The sequence below is a fragment of the mitochondrial genome of Drosophila melanogaster (genome assembly GCF_000001215.4).
Source record: "Drosophila melanogaster mitochondrion, complete genome".
Taxonomy (NCBI): Eukaryota; Metazoa; Arthropoda; class Insecta; order Diptera; family Drosophilidae; genus Drosophila; species Drosophila melanogaster.
The window spans coordinates 1-19,524 of NC_024511.2; the positions used below are offsets into that span (position 1 = coordinate 1).

The 19,524-nt window shown below is 17.8% G+C and overlaps 13 protein-coding genes and 24 non-coding genes across 37 annotated transcripts, besides 1 other annotated feature; 23 read left to right on the forward strand and 14 right to left on the reverse strand. All coding sequences in view use genetic code 5, as the record gives it.

The window, feature by feature from the left end:
- On the forward strand, positions 1-65 carry trnI (mitochondrial transfer RNA:Isoleucine-GAT). Its single transcript has one exon. It is a non-coding gene; the product is annotated as a tRNA-Ile (tRNA).
- A 31-nt stretch (positions 66-96) lies between these two features.
- trnQ (mitochondrial transfer RNA:Glutamine-TTG) lies at positions 97-165 on the reverse strand. Its single transcript has one exon. It is a non-coding gene; the product is annotated as a tRNA-Gln (tRNA).
- Positions 166-170: 5 nt separating this feature from the next.
- On the forward strand, positions 171-239 carry trnM (mitochondrial transfer RNA:Methionine-CAT). Its single transcript has one exon. It is a non-coding gene; the product is annotated as a tRNA-Met (tRNA).
- ND2 (mitochondrial NADH-ubiquinone oxidoreductase chain 2) lies at positions 240-1,263 on the forward strand. The gene has a single exon. A coding segment is annotated over exon 1 (1,024 nt).
- Positions 1,264-1,329, forward strand: trnW (mitochondrial transfer RNA:Tryptophan-TCA). Its single transcript has one exon. It is a non-coding gene; the product is annotated as a tRNA-Trp (tRNA).
- Positions 1,322-1,383, reverse strand: trnC (mitochondrial transfer RNA:Cysteine-GCA). Its single transcript has one exon. It is a non-coding gene; the product is annotated as a tRNA-Cys (tRNA).
- Positions 1,384-1,402: 19 nt separating this feature from the next.
- On the reverse strand, positions 1,403-1,468 carry trnY (mitochondrial transfer RNA:Tyrosine-GTA). Its single transcript has one exon. It is a non-coding gene; the product is annotated as a tRNA-Tyr (tRNA).
- Positions 1,469-1,473: 5 nt separating this feature from the next.
- Positions 1,474-3,009, forward strand: COX1 (mitochondrial Cytochrome c oxidase subunit I; the record flags this gene model as incomplete). Its single annotated transcript has 1 exon — positions 1,474-3,009. A coding segment is annotated over one exon (1,536 nt), but the record flags the coding sequence as incomplete, so codon positions are not given.
- Positions 3,010-3,011: 2 nt separating this feature from the next.
- trnL1 (mitochondrial transfer RNA:Leucine-TAA) lies at positions 3,012-3,077 on the forward strand. Its single transcript has one exon. It is a non-coding gene; the product is annotated as a tRNA-Leu (tRNA).
- Positions 3,078-3,082: 5 nt separating this feature from the next.
- Positions 3,083-3,767, forward strand: COX2 (mitochondrial Cytochrome c oxidase subunit II). Its single transcript has one exon. A coding segment is annotated over exon 1 (685 nt).
- trnK (mitochondrial transfer RNA:Lysine-CTT) lies at positions 3,768-3,838 on the forward strand. The gene has a single exon. It is a non-coding gene; the product is annotated as a tRNA-Lys (tRNA).
- Position 3,839: 1 nt separating this feature from the next.
- On the forward strand, positions 3,840-3,906 carry trnD (mitochondrial transfer RNA:Aspartic acid-GTC). Its single transcript has one exon. It is a non-coding gene; the product is annotated as a tRNA-Asp (tRNA).
- Positions 3,907-4,068, forward strand: ATP8 (mitochondrial ATPase subunit 8). Its single transcript has one exon. It carries the CDS (start codon positions 3,907-3,909, stop codon positions 4,066-4,068), a length of 162 nt encoding a protein of 53 aa, YP_009047269.1.
- On the forward strand, positions 4,062-4,736 carry ATP6 (mitochondrial ATPase subunit 6). Its single transcript has one exon. The coding sequence runs from the start codon at positions 4,062-4,064 to the stop codon at positions 4,734-4,736; it is 675 nt and encodes a 224-aa protein (YP_009047270.1).
- COX3 (mitochondrial Cytochrome c oxidase subunit III) lies at positions 4,736-5,524 on the forward strand. The gene has a single exon. It carries the CDS (start codon positions 4,736-4,738, stop codon positions 5,522-5,524), a length of 789 nt encoding a protein of 262 aa, YP_009047271.1.
- Positions 5,525-5,542: 18 nt separating this feature from the next.
- On the forward strand, positions 5,543-5,607 carry trnG (mitochondrial transfer RNA:Glycine-TCC). Its single transcript has one exon. It is a non-coding gene; the product is annotated as a tRNA-Gly (tRNA).
- ND3 (mitochondrial NADH-ubiquinone oxidoreductase chain 3) lies at positions 5,608-5,961 on the forward strand. The gene has a single exon. The coding sequence runs from the start codon at positions 5,608-5,610 to the stop codon at positions 5,959-5,961; it is 354 nt and encodes a 117-aa protein (YP_009047272.1).
- Positions 5,962-5,982: 21 nt separating this feature from the next.
- On the forward strand, positions 5,983-6,047 carry trnA (mitochondrial transfer RNA:Alanine-TGC). Its single transcript has one exon. It is a non-coding gene; the product is annotated as a tRNA-Ala (tRNA).
- A 14-nt stretch (positions 6,048-6,061) lies between these two features.
- trnR (mitochondrial transfer RNA:Arginine-TCG) lies at positions 6,062-6,125 on the forward strand. The gene has a single exon. It is a non-coding gene; the product is annotated as a tRNA-Arg (tRNA).
- trnN (mitochondrial transfer RNA:Asparagine-GTT) lies at positions 6,126-6,190 on the forward strand. The gene has a single exon. It is a non-coding gene; the product is annotated as a tRNA-Asn (tRNA).
- trnS2 (mitochondrial transfer RNA:Serine-GCT) lies at positions 6,191-6,258 on the forward strand. The gene has a single exon. It is a non-coding gene; the product is annotated as a tRNA-Ser (tRNA).
- Positions 6,259-6,325, forward strand: trnE (mitochondrial transfer RNA:Glutamic acid-TTC). The gene has a single exon. It is a non-coding gene; the product is annotated as a tRNA-Glu (tRNA).
- An 18-nt stretch (positions 6,326-6,343) lies between these two features.
- trnF (mitochondrial transfer RNA:Phenylalanine-GAA) lies at positions 6,344-6,408 on the reverse strand. Its single transcript has one exon. It is a non-coding gene; the product is annotated as a tRNA-Phe (tRNA).
- Positions 6,409-8,125, reverse strand: ND5 (mitochondrial NADH-ubiquinone oxidoreductase chain 5). Its single transcript has one exon. A coding segment is annotated over exon 1 (1,717 nt).
- Positions 8,126-8,140: 15 nt separating this feature from the next.
- Positions 8,141-8,206, reverse strand: trnH (mitochondrial transfer RNA:Histidine-GTG). The gene has a single exon. It is a non-coding gene; the product is annotated as a tRNA-His (tRNA).
- On the reverse strand, positions 8,207-9,545 carry ND4 (mitochondrial NADH-ubiquinone oxidoreductase chain 4). Its single transcript has one exon. A coding segment is annotated over exon 1 (1,339 nt).
- On the reverse strand, positions 9,545-9,835 carry ND4L (mitochondrial NADH-ubiquinone oxidoreductase chain 4L). The gene has a single exon. The coding sequence runs from the start codon at positions 9,833-9,835 to the stop codon at positions 9,545-9,547; it is 291 nt and encodes a 96-aa protein (YP_009047275.1).
- A 2-nt stretch (positions 9,836-9,837) lies between these two features.
- Positions 9,838-9,903, forward strand: trnT (mitochondrial transfer RNA:Threonine-TGT). Its single transcript has one exon. It is a non-coding gene; the product is annotated as a tRNA-Thr (tRNA).
- On the reverse strand, positions 9,904-9,964 carry trnP (mitochondrial transfer RNA:Proline-TGG). Its single transcript has one exon. It is a non-coding gene; the product is annotated as a tRNA-Pro (tRNA).
- Positions 9,965-9,970: 6 nt separating this feature from the next.
- Positions 9,971-10,495, forward strand: ND6 (mitochondrial NADH-ubiquinone oxidoreductase chain 6). The gene has a single exon. It carries the CDS (start codon positions 9,971-9,973, stop codon positions 10,493-10,495), a length of 525 nt encoding a protein of 174 aa, YP_009047276.1.
- Positions 10,496-10,498: 3 nt separating this feature from the next.
- On the forward strand, positions 10,499-11,635 carry CYTB (mitochondrial Cytochrome b). Its single transcript has one exon. It carries the CDS (start codon positions 10,499-10,501, stop codon positions 11,633-11,635), a length of 1,137 nt encoding a protein of 378 aa, YP_009047277.1.
- Positions 11,636-11,637: 2 nt separating this feature from the next.
- On the forward strand, positions 11,638-11,703 carry trnS1 (mitochondrial transfer RNA:Serine-TGA). Its single transcript has one exon. It is a non-coding gene; the product is annotated as a tRNA-Ser (tRNA).
- Positions 11,704-11,720: 17 nt separating this feature from the next.
- ND1 (mitochondrial NADH-ubiquinone oxidoreductase chain 1) lies at positions 11,721-12,659 on the reverse strand. Its single transcript has one exon. The coding sequence runs from the start codon at positions 12,657-12,659 to the stop codon at positions 11,721-11,723; it is 939 nt and encodes a 312-aa protein (YP_009047278.1).
- A 10-nt stretch (positions 12,660-12,669) lies between these two features.
- Positions 12,670-12,734, reverse strand: trnL2 (mitochondrial transfer RNA:Leucine-TAG). The gene has a single exon. It is a non-coding gene; the product is annotated as a tRNA-Leu (tRNA).
- Positions 12,735-14,058, reverse strand: lrRNA (mitochondrial large ribosomal RNA). The gene has a single exon. It is a non-coding gene; the product is annotated as a 16S ribosomal RNA (ribosomal RNA).
- Positions 14,058-14,130, reverse strand: trnV (mitochondrial transfer RNA:Valine-TAC). Its single transcript has one exon. It is a non-coding gene; the product is annotated as a tRNA-Val (tRNA).
- Positions 14,131-14,916, reverse strand: srRNA (mitochondrial small ribosomal RNA). The gene has a single exon. It is a non-coding gene; the product is annotated as a 12S ribosomal RNA (ribosomal RNA).
- Positions 14,917-19,524: a sequence feature (A+T region; control region).

Below are 19,524 nucleotides of genomic sequence, written 5' to 3' on the forward strand. Positions count from 1 at the left end.
AATGAATTGCCTGATAAAAAGGATTACCTTGATAGGGTAAATCATGCAGTTTTCTGCATTCATTGACTGATTTATATATTATTTATAAAGATGATTTTATATTTAATAGAATTAAACTATTTCTAAAAGTATCAAAAACTTTTGTGCATCATACACCAAAATATATTTACAAAAAGATAAGCTAATTAAGCTACTGGGTTCATACCCCATTTATAAAGGTTATAATCCTTTTCTTTTTAATTTTTAATAATTCGTCAAAAATTTTATTTATTACAATTATAATTATTGGGACATTAATTACAGTTACATCTAATTCTTGGTTAGGAGCTTGAATAGGTTTAGAAATTAATTTATTATCTTTTATCCCCCTATTAAGAGATAATAATAATTTAATATCTACAGAAGCTTCTTTAAAATATTTTTTAACCCAAGTTTTAGCTTCAACTGTTTTATTATTTTCTTCAATTTTATTAATATTAAAAAATAATATAAATAATGAAATTAATGAATCTTTTACATCCATAATTATTATATCAGCTTTATTATTAAAAAGTGGAGCCGCTCCTTTCCATTTTTGATTTCCTAATATAATAGAAGGTTTAACATGAATAAATGCTTTAATATTAATAACTTGACAAAAAATTGCACCTTTAATATTAATTTCTTATCTTAATATTAAATATTTATTATTAATTAGAGTAATTTTATCAGTTATTATTGGAGCTATTGGAGGATTAAATCAAACTTCTTTACGAAAATTAATAGCATTTTCTTCAATTAATCATTTAGGGTGAATATTAAGATCTTTAATAATTAGAGAATCAATTTGATTAATTTATTTTTTTTTTTATTCATTTTTATCATTTGTATTAACATTTATATTTAATATTTTTAAATTATTTCATTTAAATCAATTATTTTCTTGATTTGTTAATAGAAAAATTTTGAAATTTACATTATTTATAAATTTTTTATCATTAGGAGGATTACCTCCATTTTTAGGATTTTTACCAAAATGACTTGTAATTCAACAATTAACATTATGTAATCAATATTTTATATTAACACTTATAATAATATCAACTTTAATTACATTATTTTTTTATTTACGAATTTGTTATTCCGCTTTTATAATAAATTATTTTGAAAATAACTGAATCATAAAGATAAATATAAATAGTATTAATTATAATATATATATAATTATAACTTTTTTTTCAATTTTTGGATTATTTTTAATTTCTTTATTTTATTTTATATTTTAAGGCTTTAAGTTAATAAAACTAATAACCTTCAAAGCTATAAATAAAGAAATTTCTTTAAGCCTTAGTAAAACTTACTCCTTCAAAATTGCAGTTTGATATCATTATTGACTATAAGACCTAATTAATTTGTCCTTATTTGATTAAGAAGAATAAATCTTATATATAGATTTACAATCTATCGCCTAAACTTCAGCCACTTAATCAATAATCGCGACAATGATTATTTTCTACAAATCATAAAGATATCGGAACTTTATATTTTATTTTTGGAGCTTGAGCTGGAATAGTTGGAACATCTTTAAGAATTTTAATTCGAGCTGAATTAGGACATCCTGGAGCATTAATTGGAGATGATCAAATTTATAATGTAATTGTAACTGCACATGCTTTTATTATAATTTTTTTTATAGTTATACCTATTATAATTGGTGGATTTGGAAATTGATTAGTGCCTTTAATATTAGGTGCTCCTGATATAGCATTCCCACGAATAAATAATATAAGATTTTGACTTCTACCTCCTGCTCTTTCTTTACTATTAGTAAGTAGAATAGTTGAAAATGGAGCTGGGACAGGATGAACTGTTTATCCACCTCTATCCGCTGGAATTGCTCATGGTGGAGCTTCAGTTGATTTAGCTATTTTTTCTCTACATTTAGCAGGAATTTCTTCAATTTTAGGAGCTGTAAATTTTATTACAACTGTAATTAATATACGATCAACAGGAATTTCATTAGATCGTATACCTTTATTTGTTTGATCAGTAGTTATTACTGCTTTATTATTATTATTATCACTTCCAGTACTAGCAGGAGCTATTACTATATTATTAACAGATCGAAATTTAAATACATCATTTTTTGACCCAGCGGGAGGAGGAGATCCTATTTTATACCAACATTTATTTTGATTTTTTGGTCATCCTGAAGTTTATATTTTAATTTTACCTGGATTTGGAATAATTTCTCATATTATTAGACAAGAATCAGGAAAAAAGGAAACTTTTGGTTCTCTAGGAATAATTTATGCTATATTAGCTATTGGATTATTAGGATTTATTGTATGAGCTCATCATATATTTACCGTTGGAATAGATGTAGATACTCGAGCTTATTTTACCTCAGCTACTATAATTATTGCAGTTCCTACTGGAATTAAAATTTTTAGTTGATTAGCTACTTTACATGGAACTCAACTTTCTTATTCTCCAGCTATTTTATGAGCTTTAGGATTTGTTTTTTTATTTACAGTAGGAGGATTAACAGGAGTTGTTTTAGCTAATTCATCAGTAGATATTATTTTACATGATACTTATTATGTAGTAGCTCATTTTCATTATGTTTTATCTATAGGAGCTGTATTTGCTATTATAGCAGGTTTTATTCACTGATACCCCTTATTTACTGGATTAACGTTAAATAATAAATGATTAAAAAGTCATTTCATTATTATATTTATTGGAGTTAATTTAACATTTTTTCCTCAACATTTTTTAGGATTGGCTGGAATACCTCGACGTTATTCAGATTACCCAGATGCTTACACAACATGAAATATTGTATCAACTATTGGATCAACTATTTCATTATTAGGAATTTTATTCTTTTTTTTTATTATTTGAGAAAGTTTAGTATCACAACGACAAGTAATTTACCCAATTCAACTAAATTCATCAATTGAATGATACCAAAATACTCCACCAGCTGAACATAGATATTCTGAATTACCACTTTTAACAAATTAATTTCTAATATGGCAGATTAGTGCAATAGATTTAAGCTCTATATATAAAGTATTTTACTTTTATTAGAAAATAAATGTCTACATGAGCTAATTTAGGTTTACAAGATAGAGCTTCTCCTTTAATAGAACAATTAATTTTTTTTCATGATCATGCATTATTAATTTTAGTAATAATTACAGTATTGGTGGGATATTTAATATTTATATTATTTTTTAATAATTATGTAAATCGATTTCTTTTACATGGACAACTTATTGAAATAATTTGAACTATTTTACCAGCAATTATTTTACTATTTATTGCTCTTCCTTCTTTACGTTTACTTTATTTATTAGATGAAATTAATGAACCATCTGTAACTTTAAAAAGAATCGGCCATCAATGATATTGAAGTTACGAATATTCAGATTTTAATAATATTGAATTTGATTCATATATAATTCCAACAAATGAATTAATAACTGATGGATTTCGATTATTAGATGTTGATAACCGAGTAGTTTTACCCATAAACTCACAAATTCGAATTTTAGTAACAGCTGCTGATGTTATTCATTCTTGAACAGTACCTGCTTTAGGAGTAAAAGTTGACGGTACACCTGGACGATTAAATCAAACTAATTTTTTTATTAATCGACCGGGTTTATTTTATGGTCAATGTTCAGAAATCTGTGGAGCTAATCATAGATTTATACCGATTGTAATTGAAAGTGTTCCTGTAAATTACTTTATTAAATGAATTTCTAGAAATAACTCTTCATTAGATGACTGAAAGCAAGTACTGGTCTCTTAAACCATTTAATAGTAAATTAGCACTTACTTCTAATGATAAAAAATTAGTTAAAATCATAACATTAGTATGTCAAACTAAAATTATTAAATAATTAATATTTTTTAATTCCACAAATAGCACCTATTAGATGATTATTATTATTTATTATTTTTTCTATTACATTTATTTTATTTTGTTCTATTAACTATTATTCTTATATACCAAATTCACCTAAATCTAATGAATTAAAAAATATCAACTTAAATTCAATAAATTGAAAATGATAACAAATTTATTTTCTGTATTCGACCCCTCAGCTATTTTTAATTTTTCACTTAATTGATTAAGAACATTTTTAGGACTTTTAATAATTCCGTCAATTTATTGATTAATACCTTCTCGTTACAATATTATATGAAATTCAATTTTATTAACTCTTCATAAAGAATTTAAAACTTTATTAGGCCCATCAGGTCATAATGGATCTACTTTTATTTTTATTTCTTTATTTTCATTAATTTTATTTAATAATTTCATAGGATTATTTCCATATATTTTTACAAGAACAAGACATTTAACTTTAACTTTATCTTTAGCTTTACCTTTATGATTATGTTTTATATTATATGGATGAATTAATCATACACAACATATATTTGCTCATTTAGTTCCTCAAGGAACACCCGCTATTCTTATACCTTTTATAGTATGTATTGAAACTATTAGAAATATTATTCGACCTGGAACATTAGCTGTTCGATTAACTGCTAATATAATTGCTGGACATTTATTATTAACTCTTTTAGGAAATACAGGACCTTCTATATCTTATATTTTAGTAACATTTTTATTAATAGCTCAAATTGCTTTATTAGTATTAGAATCAGCTGTAGCTATAATTCAATCTTATGTGTTTGCTGTATTAAGAACTTTATATTCTAGAGAAGTAAATTAATGTCTACACACTCAAATCACCCTTTTCATTTAGTGGATTATAGTCCATGACCATTAACAGGAGCTATCGGAGCTATAACAACTGTATCAGGTATAGTAAAATGATTTCATCAATATGATATTTCATTATTTGTATTAGGTAATATTATTACTATTTTAACTGTATATCAATGATGACGAGATGTATCACGAGAAGGAACATACCAAGGATTACATACTTATGCAGTAACTATTGGTTTACGATGAGGAATAATTTTATTTATTTTATCAGAAGTTTTATTTTTTGTGAGATTTTTTTGAGCTTTTTTTCACAGAAGTTTATCACCCGCTATTGAATTAGGAGCATCATGACCTCCTATAGGAATTATCTCATTTAATCCATTTCAAATTCCTTTATTAAATACAGCTATTTTATTAGCTTCAGGAGTTACTGTAACTTGAGCCCACCATAGACTTATAGAAAATAATCATTCACAGACTACTCAAGGATTATTTTTTACAGTTTTACTAGGAATCTATTTTACAATTCTTCAAGCTTATGAATATATTGAAGCTCCATTTACTATTGCAGACTCAATTTATGGATCAACATTTTTTATAGCAACAGGATTTCACGGAATTCATGTATTAATCGGAACAACTTTTTTATTAGTATGTTTACTACGACATTTAAATAATCACTTCTCAAAAAATCATCATTTTGGTTTTGAAGCAGCTGCATGATATTGACATTTTGTCGATGTAGTTTGATTATTTTTATATATCACAATTTACTGATGAGGAGGATAATTATATTATTAATTAAATATCTATATAGTATAAAAGTATATTTGACTTCCAATCATAAGGTCTATTAATTAATAGTATAGATAATTTTTTCTATTATTTTTATTGCTTTATTAATTTTACTAATTACAACTATTGTTATATTTTTAGCTTCAATTTTATCAAAAAAAGCTTTAATCGACCGAGAAAAAAGATCCCCATTTGAATGTGGATTTGATCCAAAATCTTCATCTCGATTACCATTTTCTTTACGTTTTTTTTTAATTACTATTATTTTTTTAATTTTTGATGTAGAGATTGCATTAATTCTACCTATAATTATTATTATAAAATATTCTAATATTATAATTTGAACAATTACTTCAATTATTTTTATTTTAATTTTATTAATTGGATTATACCATGAATGAAATCAAGGAATGTTAAATTGATCAAACTAATATATTTATATATATATATATAGGGTTGTAGTTAAATATAACATTTGATTTGCATTCAAAAAGTATTGAATATTCAATCTACCTTATTAATTTAATAACTGAATATGAAGCGATTGATTGCAATTAGTTTCGACCTAATCTTAGGTAATTATACCCTTATTCTTTAATTGAAGCCAAAAAGAGGCATATCACTGTTAATGATATAATTGAATTTTAAATTCCAATTAAGGAAATATGATGATCAAGTAAAAGCTGCTAACTTTTTTCTTTTAATGGTTAAATTCCATTTATATTTCTATTTATATAGTTTAAATAAAACCTTACATTTTCATTGTAATAATAAAATCTTATATTTTTATAAATTACTAAAATTAATTCACTATATCCAAAGATTTAATAATCTCCATAACATCTTCAATGTCAAACTCTAGTATAAGCTATTTGGATATAAAAATAATAAAATTAATAAAATTAAAATTCAAAATACAAATAATAATAAATAAATTTTCAAAGAATTATTATGTATTAAAAATAAAGTTTTAGAATATATAGATAATTTTTGATATAAATGTTGACCTCCAAAATATTCTGATCAACCTTGATCAAAACTTTTTACAACTAATTGACCATAATTTAAAGGATAAAAAATTATACCATAAGTTCTAATATAAGGTATAAATCATATAGACCCTAAAAAAGTTCTTAAATTATATATAAATAAAGATTTATTTAAAAAAAATAAATTTCTTAAAGAAATTAAATATCCAAATAAACCCCCTACAATACATACAAATAATGTTAACAATTTTATATAAATAGGTAAACAAATTATATAAGGAAAAGGAAAAATCAATCAATTTAATATTCTACCTCCAATAATTCTTATAATTAATAATCCTATTATACCACGGAGTATAATTCAACTTTCATCATTTAATATATTCAATCTACCGCAATTTAAATCACCGGTTATTGAATAATAAACTAATCGAAATGAATAACTAACAGTTAAACCCGTAGAAAAATAGTATAAAAAAAATGAAAACATATTAACATTTCTAATTCTAACAATTTCTAAAATTATATCCTTAGAATAGAATCCAGCTAAAAAAGGTATTCCACATAAAGCTAAATTAGATACGTTAAAACAAGCTGAAGTTAAAGGTATATGAATTCTTAACCCCCCTATTAAACGAATATCTTGAGAATTATTTATATTATGAATAATAGCCCCAGCACATATAAACAATAATGCTTTAAATAAAGCATGAGTTAATAAATGAAATATAGCTAATTTTAAAAATCCTATAGACAAAATTCTTATTATTAAACCTAATTGACTTAAAGTAGATAAAGCAATAATTTTTTTTAAATCAAATTCAAAATTAGCTCCTAATCCAGCTATAAATATTGTTAATCCAGATAATAATAATATTAATTGTCCTAACCAAGAAGTTCTTAAGATAATATTAAATCGAATTAATAAATATACACCAGCTGTAACTAATGTAGAAGAATGAACTAAAGCAGAAACAGGTGTAGGAGCAGCTATAGCTGCAGGTAACCAAGAAGAAAAAGGAATCTGAGCTCTTTTAGTTATAGCAGCTAATATTACTAATCTTCCAATTATTAACATTTCAAATTCATTTTGTATAATTTCTAAATAAAAAATATAATTTCATCTTCCATAATTTAATATTCAAGCAATAGAAAGAAGTAAAGCTACATCCCCAATTCGATTAGATAACGCAGTTAATATACCAGCATTATAAGATTTAATATTTTGAAAATAAATTACTAAACAATAAGAAACAAGTCCTAAACCATCTCACCCTAATAAAATTCTAATTAAATTTGGTCTAATAATTAACAATATTATTGATAAAACAAATATTAATACTAATATAATGAATCGATTAATATGATTATCATTTATTATGTATTCTTTTCTATAAAAAATCACTAAAGAAGAAATTATAAGAACAAAAGATATAAATAATAAACTTATTCAATCAAAAAGAAAAGTTATAACAATTCTTATAGAATTTAAAGAAACTAATTCTCACTCAATAAAATAAATCATATCATTTAACAAAAAATATAAACTTAATAAAAAACATGATAAACTTATAGAAATTAAATTAACAAATCTAATTCTACAAATAGATAAATATTTCATGATTTAAAATGAATATTTTCATATCACTAACACCACAAATTAGTATTTTTTTTAAACTATTTAAATATAATCATAATATAAATGATTCTCTTTTTAAAATTAATAAATTTAAAGGCAATCAATGTAACAATATTAATAAATATTCTCGAATTTTACCTCTTCTAAATGAATATACTCCAGAAAATAATTTACCATGCTGACTAAAAGAATATAAATATAAAGTATAAGCAGCTCTAAAAAAAGATAAAAAAGATAATAAAATTATAGAAATTCAAGATCAAGAAACAATTCTATTTAATAAATAAATTTCTCCTAATAAATTTAATGTTGGAGGAGCTGCTATATTAGCTGATCTTAATAAAAATCATCATAAAGTTATCGAAGGTATAAAATTTAATAAACCTTTATTAATTAATATTCTTCGACTTCCAAGACGTTCATAAGATACATTAGCTAAACAAAATAACCCAGAAGAACATAAACCATGAGCAATTATTAATGTATAAGAACCACATAAACCTCAATAAGTTATAGTTAAAAGTCCTGATAGAACAATTCCTATATGAGCAACAGATGAATAAGCAATTAAAGCCTTTAAATCAGTTTGACGTAAACAAACTAATCTAACTAATACACCTCCTACTAATCTAATTCTAATTCAAACAAATCTATACTTCAAATTTATTAACTGTAAAAAACTAATAACTCGTAATATTCCATAACCTCCTAATTTTAATATAATACCTGCTAAAATTATAGACCCAGAAACTGGAGCTTCAACATGAGCTTTAGGTAATCATAAATGAACTAAAAATATTGGTATTTTTACTAAAAAGGCACACAATAAACAAAAATATAATAAATCGTAATTAAACATAAAATTATTTATTAAATAAAAATTTATAGAACCAATTTTATTTATTAAATAAAAAATACCAATTAATATAGGTAAAGAAACTAATAAAGTATAAAATAATAAATATAAACCAGCTTGTAAACGTTCTGGCTGATAACCTCAACCTAAAATTAAAAATAATGTAGGAATTAGTCTTCTTTCAAAAAATAAATAAAATATAAATAATCTTATTCTTGAAAAAGTTAAAATCAACAATAATAATAAAATAATAATATTTAATAAAAATAAATTTTTATAATTATTATGTTTATTAATTATTTCTCTAGCTAATAATATTAATGAACAAATTCATAAACTTAATAAAATTAATCCATAAGATAATATATCACAACCTAAAAAATAAGAAATTTCTGATCAATAATTTATAAAATTATTTATTAATAAAAAAATAAATCTAATAAAAAATATTATAATTTGTACCATTCAATATATATTATTAATAAAACAAAAAGGAATTAAAAATAATAAAAAAAAAATAATTTTTAACATTATATAATTCTAAAAGATTGAAAATAATCATTACCATGAGTACGAATTATAGAAACTAAAATTGATAAACCTAAGGCCCCTTCACATACTCTAAATGTCAAAAATATTATTCTAAAATAACTTTCATAATTTAATATATTTAAATAAATAAATAATATAAAAAATAATATTAAAACAATAAATTCTAAACTTAAAAGTATTGAAAGTAAATGTTTCCGATTAGAAACAAAACAAAATAACCCTAAAATAAATAAAATTATAGGTAAACTTCAATATAAAATTATAATCATTAGTTTTAATAGTTTAATAAAAACATTGGTCTTGTAAATCAAAAATAAGATTATTTCTTTTAAAACTTCAAGAGAAAAGAAATTTCTTTTTCATTAATCCCCAAAATTAATATTTTAAATAAACTACCTCTTGAAATTATTCAATTAATATTATATTCATTAATTATTACTACTTCCATTATTTTTCTAAATATAATTCATCCATTAGCTTTAGGATTAACTTTATTAATTCAAACAATTTTTGTATGTTTACTAACTGGATTAATAACTAAAAGTTTTTGATATTCATATATTTTATTTTTAATTTTTTTAGGAGGAATACTTGTATTATTTATTTACGTAACATCTTTAGCCTCTAATGAAATATTTAATTTATCAATAAAATTAACTCTATTTTCTTCATTAATTTTAATTTTTATATTAATTTTATCATTTATTATAGATAAAACTTCTTCTTCTTTATTTTTAATAAATAATGATATACAATCTATTATTAATATAAATTCTTATTTTATAGAAAATTCTTTATCTTTAAATAAATTATATAATTTTCCTACAAATTTTATTACAATTTTATTAATAAATTATTTATTAATTACTTTAATTGTTATTGTAAAAATTACAAAATTATTTAAAGGACCTATTCGAATAATATCTTAATTAATGAATAAACCTTTACGAAATTCCCATCCTCTATTTAAAATTGCCAATAATGCTTTAGTAGATTTACCAGCTCCAATTAATATTTCAAGATGATGAAATTTTGGATCATTACTTGGATTATGTTTAATTATTCAAATTTTAACCGGATTATTTTTAGCTATACATTACACAGCTGATATTAATCTAGCTTTCTATAGTGTTAATCATATTTGTCGAGACGTTAATTATGGTTGATTATTACGAACTTTACATGCTAACGGTGCATCATTTTTTTTTATTTGTATTTACTTACATGTAGGACGAGGAATTTATTACGGTTCATATAAATTTACTCCAACTTGATTAATTGGAGTAATTATTTTATTTTTAGTAATAGGAACAGCTTTTATAGGATACGTATTACCTTGAGGACAAATATCATTTTGAGGAGCTACTGTAATTACTAATTTATTATCAGCTATCCCTTACTTAGGTATAGATTTAGTTCAATGATTATGAGGTGGATTTGCTGTTGATAATGCCACTTTAACTCGATTTTTTACATTCCATTTTATTTTACCTTTTATTGTTCTTGCTATAACTATAATTCATTTATTATTCCTTCATCAAACAGGATCTAATAATCCTATCGGATTAAATTCTAATATTGATAAAATTCCTTTTCATCCTTATTTTACATTTAAAGATATTGTAGGATTTATTGTAATAATTTTTATTTTAATTTCATTAGTATTAATTAGACCAAATTTATTGGGAGACCCTGATAATTTTATTCCAGCAAATCCTTTAGTAACACCTGCCCATATTCAACCAGAATGATATTTTTTATTTGCTTATGCTATTTTACGATCTATTCCAAATAAATTAGGAGGAGTTATTGCATTAGTTTTATCAATTGCAATTTTAATAATCCTTCCTTTTTATAATTTAAGAAAATTCCGAGGGATTCAATTTTATCCTATTAATCAAGTAATATTCTGATCTATATTAGTAACAGTAATTTTATTAACTTGAATTGGAGCTCGACCAGTTGAAGAACCTTATGTATTAATTGGACAAATTCTAACTGTTGTATATTTCTTATATTATTTAGTAAACCCATTAATTACAAAATGATGAGATAATTTATTAAATTAAATAGTTAATGAGCTTGAATAAGCATATGTTTTGAAAACATAAGATAGAATTTAATTTTCTATTAACTTTTACTAAAAAAAATTCACTATAATAAAGAAAATAATAAAATTTTAAACCCAATAAAAAATAATAAATAATTTAAAGAAAAAGATAAAAAACATTTTCAAGCTAAATATATTAATTTATCATAACGAAATCGAGGTAAAGTTCCTCGAACTCAAATAAAAACAAAAGAAATAAAAGTTAATTTTATATAAAATAATAAATTAAACACATCACAACCTAAAAAAATAACGCAAAATAATATTCTTATAAATAAAATTCTCGCATATTCAGCTATAAAAATTAAAGCAAAACCCCCTCTTCTATATTCTACATTAAATCCTGAAACTAATTCTGATTCTCCTTCAGCAAAATCAAAAGGAGTCCGATTAGTTTCAGCTAATGAAATAGATATTCAAACTAAAGCTATAGGAAATAAAATAATTAAAAATCACATATAAACTTGATAAAAAAAAAAATAAATTATATTATAACTTCCAATTAAAAAAATAAAAGATAATAAAATTAAAGCTAAACTAACTTCATAAGAAATAGTCTGAGCCACAGCTCGCAAACCTCCTAATAAAGCATAATTAGAATTAGACGACCAACCAGCTACTATAACAGTATAAACCCCCAATCTAGTACAACATAAAAAAAATAAACCCCCCAAATTAAAAGAATATAATTTTACAAAAAAAGGTATACATATTCAAACAAATAATGATAAAAATAAAGAAAAAATTGGAGAAATATAATATCTTAAATAATTAGATAATAAAGGATAAGTTTGTTCTTTTGTAAATAATTTAATCGCATCACAAAAAGGTTGAGGAATTCCTATTAAACCAACTTTATTAGGACCTTTACGAATTTGAATATATCCTAAAACTTTTCGTTCTAATAAAGTTAAAAAAGCTACACTTACTAATACACAAATAATTAATAACAAACTACCAATTAATGACAAAATAAATTCTATATAAAACAAGTACTATTTGTAATAAAAATCACATATATAAATTCTAAATTTATTGCACTAATCTGCCAAAATAGTTTTATATTAATAATATTCTTATAAAAAATATAATTATTTTGATATTTGGTCCTTTCGTACTAAAATATCATAATTTTTTAAAGATAGAAACCAACCTGGCTTACACCGGTTTGAACTCAGATCATGTAAGAATTTAAAAGTCGAACAGACTTAAAATTTGAACGGCTACACCCAAAATTATATCTTAATCCAACATCGAGGTCGCAATCTTTTTTATCGATATGAACTCTCCAAAAAAATTACGCTGTTATCCCTAAAGTAACTTAATTTTTTAATCATTATTAATGGATCAAATATTCATAAATTTATGTTTTTAAAAAATTAAAAGTTTTTTAAATTTTAATATCACCCCAATAAAATATTTTTATTTATTAAAATTTAATTAATCTATATAATTAAAATAAAAAAAAATATAAAGATTTATAGGGTCTTCTCGTCTTTTAAATAAATTTTAGCTTTTTGACTAAAAAATAAAATTCTATAAAAATTTTAAATGAAACAGTTAATATTTCGTCCAACCATTCATTCCAGCCTTCAATTAAAAGACTAATGATTATGCTACCTTTGCACAGTCAAAATACTGCGGCCATTTAAAATTTTCAGTGGGCAGGTTAGACTTTATATATAATTCAAAAAGACATGTTTTTGTTAAACAGGCGAATATTATTTTTGCCGAATTCTTTATTTAAACTTTTCATATAAATTAATTTTAACATTATTATATACTAATTTTATCATTATTACTTAATTTTAATAATTAAAACTAACATTTTAATAAATAATTAAAATTTAATAAATAATTTAATTTATAAAATAAATTATAACATATTTTTTAATAATTGCTAATTCTAAGCATATATTTATTAAATCTATTTAATATTTTTAAAAATTTATTTTATAGCTTATCCCATAAAACATTAAAATTATAAATTAATTAATTAAATAAATAATTAAGTAAATTTATAATTTCTAAATTAAATTTATTTCTTAAAAAACTAGATACCTTTAAAAACGAATAACATTTCATTTCTAATATAATATTATAAATAATTTTATCACATTAACTTAAATATTATATTAACTCTTTTAAAATCGAGAAAAATAAATATTTATTTTTTATTTAATAAACACTGATACACAAGGTACAATAAATTAAATTTTCTTTTAAAATAAAATTTTTTCAAATTATTTCAATTTTCTTTTACAATACTAATAAACTATTATTAAAATTATTTTTTCTTTAAACAATACTAAAACTTTAAATTTTATAGTTATTTCTAATAATTTTTTAAAAAATAATAAAAATTAATAAATAAAAACTAACTCAATTTATATTGATTTGCACAAAAATCTTTTCAATGTAAATGAAATACTTTACTTAATAAGCTTTAAATTGTCATTCTAGATACACTTTCCAGTACATCTACTATGTTACGACTTATCTTACCTTAATAATAAGAGCGACGGGCGATGTGTACATATTTTAGAGCTAAAATCAAATTATTAATCTTTATAATTTTACTACTAAATCCACTTTCAAAAATTTTTTCATAATTTTATTCATATAAATAAATTTATTGTAACCCATTATTACTTAAATATAAGCTACACCTTGATCTGATATAAATTTTTATTAAAATTATTGAATATTATTATTCTTATAAAATATTCTGATAACGACGGTATATAAACTGATTACAAATTTAAGTAAGGTCCATCGTGGATTATCGATTAAAAAACAGGTTCCTCTAGATAGACTAAAATACCGCCAAATTTTTTAAGTTTCAAGAACATAACTATTACTACTTTAGCAATTTATTTACATTTTAAATAATAGGGTATCTAATCCTAGTTTTTTATTAAAATTTTTTAACCTCAATTACATTTTTATATAATAATTTAAATATAAAATTTCACTTAATATATTTAATTTTATTATTATTAATAAATTTAATTTAATTAATACTAAAAAAATTTATTTGTATTAATGGTATAACCGCGACTGCTGGCACCAATTTAGTCAATACTTTTTTATATTGCTATTTCTAAATTTCTTTAATTAATAATATTAATTACTGCGAATAAATTTTCATATTTATTTTTTAAATAAATATAAAATCACACAAAAATTTACATATAAATCAAATTAATAACAAATTTTTAAGCCAAAATAAAACTTTAAATTTTTATTTTTGATTTTTTATTATTAATTAAATATTAATAATTTTTATTAAAATAATTTTTTAAAGAAAAATTAAAATTAATTTTAATTAAATATTAAAATAATTTAATTTTATAATAAAATTTTTATCATATTATAATAATATAAAAATTTTATAAATTTATTTTTTAAATTTTACAAAATTTTTAAAATTTTTATTTTTTTTAAAAAAAATAATTTTTAACAAAAAAAATTTTTATCAAAAATTAATATAAAATAAATTTTAATTTAAAAATTAAAAATTTTAATTTTACACTTTTTTAAAAATATTTTTTTTTAAAAAAAAAATTTTTTTTTAAAAAAATTTTTTTTTAAAAAAAATTTAAAAAATTATAGATTAATTTCTTTTAAATGACTAAAAAAAATTTTTTTTTTTAAGTATTTTAAAACTTTTTTTTTACAATTTTTAAAAAAATATATAAATATAAATTTTAAAAAAAATTTTTTTTTTAAAAAAAATGAAAATTATATTATAAAAATATTTTTTTTACAAAAATGAAAATTTAATCTATTAAAAAAAATTATTAAAATTTTTATAAATAAATAAAAAAAGTAATAAATTTATTAAAAATCAATATATATATAATAATAAATAATTTGATTATTAATTAAATTATACGAATAATAAATATAATAAATAATTTATTTTAATCAATAAATCTGAAATAATTAATTATATACATATATATATATATGTAAATAAATAAAAATAAATTTATTCCCCCTATTTATAAATTTATTATATAATTAAAACTTAAAAAATATTTTTTTTAAAAAAATAGTTTATTAAATTATACTTAATAAACTATTTTTATAATAAATTATTTTATAAATAAAATTATTTAAAATAATTAATAAAAATATTTTTATTGTAATAAAAATTAAAAATAATTTTAAAAAAATTAAATTTATATATTTATATATATATATATATAATTTTTAATTTTCAATTAAATTATATAAATATAATAAAATAATTTTATTTAATCACTAAATCTGAAATAATTAATTATAAATATATATATATATATATATATATATATATATATATAAATGAAAATAAATTTATTCCCCCTATTCATAAATTTATTGTATAATTAAAACTTAAAAAATATTTTTTTTTAAAAAAAAATTATTTATTAAATTATACTTAATAAACTATTTTTATAATAAATTATTTTATAAATAAAATTATTTTAAATAATTAATAAAAATATTTTTAATATAATAAAAATTTAAAATGATTTTTTATAAAAATTAAATTCATATTTATATATATATATATATAATTTAATTTTCAATTAAATTATATAAGTATAATAAAATAATTTATTTTAATCACTAAATCTGAATTAATTAATTGTATATATATATATATATATAAAAAAAATGAAAATAAATTTATTCCCCCTATTCATAAATTTATTATATAATTAAATCTTAAAAAGTATTTTTTTTTTAAAAAAAAATTATTTATTAAATTATACTTAATAAACTATTTTTATAATAAATTATTTTATGAATAAAATTATTTAAAATAATTTATAAAAATATTTTTAATATAATGAAAATTTAAAATGATTTTTTATTATTAATTAAATTCATATATTTACATATATATATATATATATATATATATATAGATAATTTAATTTTCAATTAAATTATATAAGTATAATAAAATAATTTATTTTAATCACTAAATCTGAATTAATTAATTGTATGTATATATATATATATATATATAAAAAAATGAAAATAAATTTATTCCCCCTATTCATAAATTTATTATATAATTAAATCTTAAAAAGTATTTTTTTTTAAAAAAAAAATTATTTATTAAATTATACTTAATAAACTATTTTTATAATAAATTATTTTATGAATAAAATTATTTAAAATAATTAATAAAAATATTTTTAATATAATGAAAATTTAAAATGATTTTTTATTATTAATTAAATTCATATATTTATATATATATATATATATATATATATAGATAATTTAATTTTCAATTAAATTATATAAGTATAATAAAATAATTTATTTTAATCACTAAATCTGAATTAATTAATTGTATGTATATATATATATATATATATATATATATATAAAAAATGAAAATAAATTTATTCCCCCTATTCATAAATTTATTATATAATTAAATCTTAAAAAGTATTTTTTTTTAAAAAAAAATTATTTATTAAATTATACTTAATAAACTATTTTTATAATAAATTATTTTATGAATAAAATTATTTAAAATAATTAATAAAAATTATATATATATATAAATGAAAATAATTTTTAAATTTTAATAATAAATAAATTTAATAATTAATAATTAAATAAAATCTATTCATTATTAATATTTAATTAATAATAAATAAATTTAATAACTAATAATTAAATAAAATTTATTTATTATTAATATTTAATTAATAATAAAAAATCATCATTTTTTTTTTTTTTTTTTTTATTTAATTAATTATTATATATTTATAAATTTATATATTATTCAATATTTATAATATATATATATATATATATATATAAAAATTAAATTATTTAAATAATTTAATATAAATTTTTAAAAAATTTCTTAAATGTATTATTTTTATAAAAAATATTTATATAATAAAATTATTTTTTTTTAAAAATAAACAAAAAATTTTTAATAAATAAATTTTATAATGAAATATAATTTATTTATTTTTTATTTTTTTAAAAAAAATTTAAAAAAAAATAATTTTTTTTTAAAAAAAAACTATATACTAATTATAAATTAATAGATATTTATATATATATAAATATTTAATATATTATTATATATCTAATAATTTAAATAAAAAATTTTAAAATTTAAAAATGTAGATATAATTTATAAAAATTTATATTCTCATATTTATTTATTATTAATTTAATTTATATAAATAATATAATAATTTAATTAATTATTATATATTTATAAATTTATATATTATTGAATATTTATATAATATATATATATATATAGAAAAATTAAATTATTTAAATAATTTAATATAAATTTTTAAAAAATTTCTTAAATGTATTATTTTTATAAAAAATATTTATATAATAAAATCATTTTTTTTTAAAAATAAACAAAAAATTTTTAATAAATAAATTTTATAATGAAATATAATTTATTTATTTTTTATTTTTTTAAAAAAAAATTTTTTAAAAAAAAATAATTTTTTTTTTAAAAAAACTATATACTAATTATAAATTAATAGATATTTATATATATATAAATATTTAATATATTATTATATATCTAATAATTTAAATAAAAAATTTTAAAATTTAAAAATGTAGATATAATTTATAAAAATTTATATTCTCATATTTATTTATTATTAATTTAATTTATATAAATAATATAATAATTTAATTAATTATTATATATTTATAAATTTATATATTATTGAATATTTATATAATATATATATATATATAGAAAAATTAAATTATTTAAATAATTTAATATAAATTTTTAAAAAATTTCTTAAATGTATTATTTTTATAAAAAATATTTATATAATAAAATCATTTTTTTTAAAAATAAACAAAAAATTTTTAATAAATAAATTTTATAATGAAATATAATTTATTTATTTTTTATTTTTTTAAAAAAAATTTTTTAAAAAAAAATAATTTTTTTTTAAAAAAACTATATACTAAATATAAATTAATAGATATTTATATATATATAAATATTTAATATATTATTATATATCTAATAATTTAAATAAAAAATTTTAAAATTTAAAAATGTAGATATAATTTATAAAAATTTATATTCTCATATTTATTTATTATTAATTTAATTTATATAAATAATATAATAATTTAATTAATTATTATATATTTATAAATTTATATATTATTGAATATTTATATAATATATATATATATATAGAAAAATTAAATTATTTAAATAATTTAATATAAATTTTTAAAAAATTTCTTAAATGTATTATTTTTATAAAAAATATTTATATAATAAAATCATTTTTTTTTAAAAATAAACAAAAAATTTTTAATAAATAAATTTTATAATGAAATATAATTTATTTATTTTTTATTTTTTTTAAAAAAAATTTTTTAAAAAAAATAATTTTTTTTTAAAAAAACTATATACTAAATATAAATTAATAGATATTTATATATATATAAATATTTAATATATTATTATATATCTAATAATTTAAATAAAAAATTTTAAAATTTAAAAATGTAGATATAATTTATAAAAATTTATATTCTCATATTTATTTATTATTAATTTAATTTATATAAATAATATAATAATTTAATTAATTATTATATATTTATAAATTTATATATTATTGAATATTTATATATAATATATATATATATAGAAAAATAAAATTATTTAAATAATTTTACATAAAATTTTAAAAAATTTCTTAAATGTATTATTTAATAAAAAATTACTTTTTAAAAAAAATAATTTTAATTTTTTAAAAAAAATAGTAAATAATAAAAAAAAAAAAAAAAAAAAATGAAAATTATATTATT